Here is a 6,000-nt window from a genome sequence, read left to right on the forward strand (position 1 = left end):
TGGTGAGGCAAATCCTGCAAATGTCGGCGATAATCCCGGAAATGGCGAGGCTAATCCCGCAAATGTCGGCGATAATCCCAGAAAGGGCGAGGCAAATCACGCAAATGTCGGCGATAATCCCGGAAATGGCGAGGCAAATCCCGCAAATGTCGGCGATAATCCCGGAAATGGCGAGGCTAATCCCGCAAATGTCGGCAATAATCCCAGAAAGGGCGAGGCAAATCCCGCAAATGTCGGCGATAATCCCGGAAATGGCGAGGCAAATCCCGCAAATGTCGGCGATAATCCCGGAAATGGCGAGGCAAATCCCGCAAATGTCGGTGATAATCCCGGAAATGGCGAGGCAAATCCCGCAAGTGTCAGCGATAATCCCGGAAATGGCAAGGCAAATCCGGCGAATGTCGATGAAAATCTGTGAATGCATGCCGTGCCAGTTTCACTGAGGAAAAGGGAGACAGCTAATTGCACTAATAGATACTGTGGCGTGTTTTCATTCTGTACAGTAATTCGCGGGGATGATGTGTTATGCAGCTGGTAGAACATCCCATGAGGCTCTCGATTATAGTGCGGCTAAAATTTGCGGCCGCGAAGGCCATGAAAATGCAAAGCACGCAGCAGTGAATGTAGAAGCATGTCATGCTCGTGGCTCATAGAAGATGTTTTTTTTGCGTATGTCCAGCTGCTTTATGCATGGGTGGTGAAAGATGGGTTCTCTCAATGTGTCAAGCTAGCAGCTTGTGATTTTTTTTTGCACCCCTGAAAACCCGCGATTTCATGGAACACGGCCACGAATAGGAAAAAACCGCGAATCCGCGGGACATTTTTCCGCGAATAGAGAAACAGGTCGCATTTTATCAACCACGAATACGCGGAACCCGCGAATAGTGGAGCCGTGAATAGCGGGGTCTGACTGTATAGCACGATATCTCAGAAAGTTGTGGATGGATTTGGACGAAACTTGGTGAACCAATTGTGTTTATGACAAGACCAAATTGGTTTATTTTTTGTGAAGATCTGAATACGGATCCGGATACGAGGGTTTTTTTTTTAATTGCAGGTGATTCTTCACCATTGAGTGATTGGGCCAAAAACGATATGTAGCATGCCATTTCAAAAGGATGTGGACGGATTATGACAAAACTTGGTGGATGAGTTGGTTCGGCTACAAGAACAAGCTGATTAGCTTTTGGTTCATGTCCAGATCCAGATCTGGCCTATCAGTGAGTATAAATTTTAAAAAACCACCGTTAGAGGCCATTTTCCCCCGCAAAGCGGGGGTTGGCCTTTTTCGGGCACCGTGGTTGTTGTTGTTTTTTTGGTCCCCTTTTTGAAGCAATGTTTTACGGCCGGATGCCCTTCCTGCCGCCAACCCTGTTTGTCGCCTTTTACGACAAACAGGGAATTACCAGTGAACTGGTACTCAATTAGCCGACCTCGGAAGGATGACAGGCTGAGTCAACCCCCCTGGCGTTAATTCAGCGATCGACCGGGATTCGAACCCAGGATCCCAGGATCCTAGGATCCTAAGCTGGCACCCTAGCCACTAAGCCAACACCAGGCTGAGTATGAAACTGAGTATGAGTATGAAACTGAGTATGAGTATGAAACTGAGTATGAGTGAGTATGAAACATAAATTGTTCAGTCTGGTGGAGGTATAAACGCTACTGAGTTCCGTTGTAGTTGTTATAATACAATGATATTGGCTGACTTTTAAGCAGATGGAAGATGATCTCAGGCAAAAATTTGTTCTTATTGTTGTCAAAATGGTTGATTATTTCTAAACACAGATGCACTGTGGATGAGGAGGTTTGGAAATGCATTGATCTTAAAGGCCTGTCCATTTTGTGAAAGGCATTTTAGATACTAAGGCAGAAATGATTGTCATTGTGGAATGACTTGGGATTCTAGGTTATCGATGAGCAAAGGGATACATATCATTATGCCGACAAGGCTGCTTGTTCTCCTTTGATCATTGAGCACCCGGATGTTGTTTTTTTGCTTATTTATCCTCATAAAAGTAGTTGGGAGTGCACTTTATTTGATTATCCTTTTTATTGAATTACCCTCTTTTTTATTATCATGCTATATGATTACAATCTCAACATATAAATGTCATTTTTCCATTATTAAACCACAGACAATGGCCTTGGGCGGGCCACAAATAGATGGGGTTTTGTCCCAGTGCCATGCACTTCTGAAGAATCGTGTCTCAGATGATCCTGAATCTGCGTCCGCTATTCCCTGTCTGATCGGTAAGTTTTCCTGTGCATCGTTACTTTATTGCGCACTCATTTCTGCTCTCAGTTTGCAAACTCTGCAATGTAATTACTGTATTGTGGCCGCAGTCACCTCGGTCTGGCATGCTACAATTGGAATCATTGCCAAAGACCTGTAGTTTTAGCTGTGTAGTGACAACATGTTGTGTTACTTTATGAAGCCAAAACAATAAAGAAACCAGCCACTTGTCCTGTGTAGTTCTTGCACTTGAGTGAGACACCAACTTGAACAAGTGTTGAGGCTATGAAGGCCTTTAATGAGGCGTTTGTGAGAAAAAGCAGCAAAGCATTGGCTCCAAAGCCCTTTCTGCTTCCTTGCTTCTGTCTGTATTGAGGAACCTTGGCCAAATGCCCAGAAACTTGGCAGCTACCACCTCTCCGCAGCACCGCGACAAGCCGGAGGGGGTAAGGCGGAAGCAATTATTTTAGCATGGGCCTTGTCCGGCCTCATCACTGGCCACAGTGCACAGAATGGCTGCCAAACTCGCTGGTCCTGAATACCCTTGTAGCCCGGCATTATATACGTGCTTTAAGTACAGGCCTTGAATCCCATAAAGCACTAGAGCAAAGCACTCATGTGAAGTGGTTCATTTCACAAGCCTGACTTCTCACTTCACTCACCCATCAATTGGTGAAAATTTCATTTGATATTAGTAAAGTCCCTCTTTGCCTTATCCACCATTTTTGACGAGTAAAAAATTGTCATTGCTGTATTGATAATGGGCAGACTTTAATGTTGATGTTTCTACAGAAGCTCTACCAGTTCTCCTGCGCTCCCTACTCGAGGAGGCGAAGGACATGGTGTGGGCCTTTGTGCCTGAACAGTGGCAGTATGTCCACGCAGAGTCACCAGAGGAAAAGGTGGACTCAATGGACATCATTCGCACTCACACTCGCTCACTTTTGGTAAGGAGTTTGGTGGAGGAGAGGTCTGCATTGAAAGGTCAAAAAACAGCACTGGATATGATTTTGCTTGAATGTTATTGGGTTCGTTTATTTATTTGAGTGTTGGGAAAATTGAAAGTTGGCCTGTACACCACCATTGGACAGTCAAATATGACGATTCTATTCTAAACACTCAAACAACATGACTTAATTCATCAATTAATTTAACCACCTCTGCCATGAATTGCAAGTGGCCATCTACCTATTAAATATGCCCAGGAGGAAGCGTGAGTTAATTGCGAAAATAAATGGAAGGGACAATGATAGCGAAATGGTAAGATGGGGGAGTTGAGGGATATGAATACTAAATACTGGTGGGGCATGCTTGCTGACTGCAAGCATATGCTGGGGTGTATCCTATTTACAAGGGTGGATGCAGGATTTTTTGAAAGAGGTGGTCCAGAAATCAAGGGAATGGGTACATACAGTACTCTCCCAGATGATGCAAGTGTGAAGCCACTAAGCGTGTGGTCCGGGGCCCGCTTGAGGACTCCGGAAGCCTTGGGATTGTATATGCCATCGAGTGTATGTTGGGAGGGGGGAAAAAACTCACAATAGTAGGGTCAATATATGAAAAAAACACACCTAACCCCCAAAAAATTGATACAAAAGGTTTTTCAATGGATTCTGGTACCATAGGGCATGCTAAATAACATACTAAAAATCTAGTAACATCTGACTTCCGGAAAGGGGTCATTTTCAAGATGGCGTCCAAGATGGCCGCCGGGAGCTTAAAATGGCCATATCTCAATTATTATTCAACCTAGAAAGGTGGTTTTGGTGTCTAACCCTAGGTTTTAGGGCCCAAGGAATCCAATTGAATCAATAAAATTACCATCAGTTAATTATTTATTGACAAGTCCAAGATGGCATCCCAAGGTGACATCCTGATCCACTAAAATGGCTCTGTCGAATAGTAGTCAACCTCGAGAGATATTTTCAGTGTGTATACCTAGGTTTAAGGCACCCAGGAAATCATCAAAATTACTTAAATAAGCACAAAGTAATCAGGTAATCCAGTAAGCCAGGTTTACCAGCCCATTAGACATTTGTTGTCTTATACAGTTACTCGCTATTCATCGTCATCCTCCGACTCCTCTGGAAGAAACTTGTTATGTGGATTGTCACATTCTTCAAGTTGGCACGGTCCACAGGCAGTAGTACATGGTAGTCCATATCGTCTACAAGAGCAGCGGAGTGTCTTGCAGGCAGTGGAGCAGTTACATTGAATGACCTTCAAGAGACTGTCTGGAGCATTACAAGTGTACATTTCTTGTGGAAATGTCTAAAAAATATGGATTTTGTTTATGCATACATGTACCAAATAATATACTTATTCCTTTTGAGAAGAAAATAAATTGTTTGTCAGATTTTTCAGTCCCCCTCCCCAATATAAAATAGTCTGTCCCTTGCCATAACCTCTCAAGCTTTGTACAAACCTTTGTCTGTAATGATCACTGAATACTGTGGACTGGAGTCCCAGGTGGCAGTGGTGTAGACACATTACACTCTTATCTCCAATCTGAAACACACACTTGGTCCATTAGCTGGTGAGTCGGAGGATGATGATGAATAGCGACTAACTGTATAAGACAACAAATGCCTAATGGGCTGGTAAACCTGGCTTACTGGATTACCTGATTACTTTGTGCTTACTTAAGTAATTTTGATGATTTCCTGGGTGCCTTAAACCTCGGTATACACACTGAAAAAATCTCTCCAGGTTGACTACTATTCGACAGAGCCATTTTAGTGGATCAGGATGTCAACTTGGGATGCCATCTTGGACTTGTCAATAAATAATTCACTGATGGTAATTTTATTGATTCAATTGGATTCCTTGGGCCCTAAAACCTAGGGTTAGACACCAAAACCACCTTTCTAGGTTGAATAATAATTGACATATGGCCATTTTAAGCTCCCAGCGGCCATCTTGGACGCCATCTTGAAAATGACCCCTTTCCGGAAGTCAGATGTTACTAGATTTTTAGTATGTTATTTAGCATGACCAATGGTACCAGAATCCATTGAAAAACCTTTTGTATCAATTTTTTTGGGGTTCAACCATATATTGACCCCTTTACAAGTTTCCATTGTAAGTTTTATTTGCCTTTTTACCTGTGACATGTCACAGCTCTACAAGAGCTTTGCGTTGCTGTTGTTGTTAGGGTTCTTGTTGGGGATCGATTTTTGAAATGTGCTCCCATTGGTCGGAAAGCTGCCGGACCACACCCACATCTGTCACTTGACTCCACCCACCATAGCACAAGCCGAAATGACGGTTAATCAAGCGTTACGTTATCAAGCATAATGTTATGCAAATTACTAAAAAAGCTATTGCTAACTATACTGTCATGGTTAATGTAGTTTAAAATACCATCAGTAATTTTTGAAAGGCCCGAAATTGGGGTTAAGCAATTCATGACCTGTTACGAATCAGCTCATTCTGATATAACCGTGGGGAGGATGACATGGATAAGATGTGTCAAGTTAATTATTTAATTGTGCATTAAATATGTGTTTCACAATCACGCTGTTCATCTTTAAATGAAGAGTGCCTTAATTAAGCGTTTCCCAATCAGCCCGTTACCAGATTTTGTCACAGGTTGTGTGCACCGCGCGGTCATTCTTGTTGTTGTTAATTTTGACGTGTTTGAGTCGGAACCTATAGTTTTGTCAACTGAAAGGGATACCTGTTACTCAACAATCCTCTTCAACAATTACTCTGAATGATCTTTTTGAAGTCTCGAGTGCTTGCCAGTCAGGGGTATGGCACAA

General features: G+C 43.1%; 1 protein-coding gene across 3 annotated transcripts in view; it reads left to right on the forward strand.

The window, feature by feature from the left end:
- The window catches only part of ALPK1 (alpha kinase 1), a 302,227-nt gene that overhangs the window by 90,176 nt on the left and 206,051 nt on the right, over window positions 1–6,000 (forward strand). For all 3 annotated transcript variants that reach the window (XM_068113909.2, XM_078776674.1, XM_078776675.1), the window contains exons 3-4: window positions 2,139–2,253; window positions 3,029–3,183. In XM_068113909.2, coding sequence (XP_067970010.2) covers window positions 2,142–2,253; window positions 3,029–3,183 — 267 coding nt within the window. In that variant the 5' untranslated portion in view covers window positions 2,139–2,141. The remainder of the gene's footprint in view (window positions 1–2,138; window positions 2,254–3,028; window positions 3,184–6,000) is intronic.

Source organism: Myxine glutinosa, chromosome 4, assembly GCF_964187855.1.
Source record: "Myxine glutinosa chromosome 4, kmMyxGlut1.1, whole genome shotgun sequence".
Lineage (NCBI taxonomy): Eukaryota > Metazoa > Chordata > Myxini > Myxiniformes > Myxinidae > Myxine > Myxine glutinosa.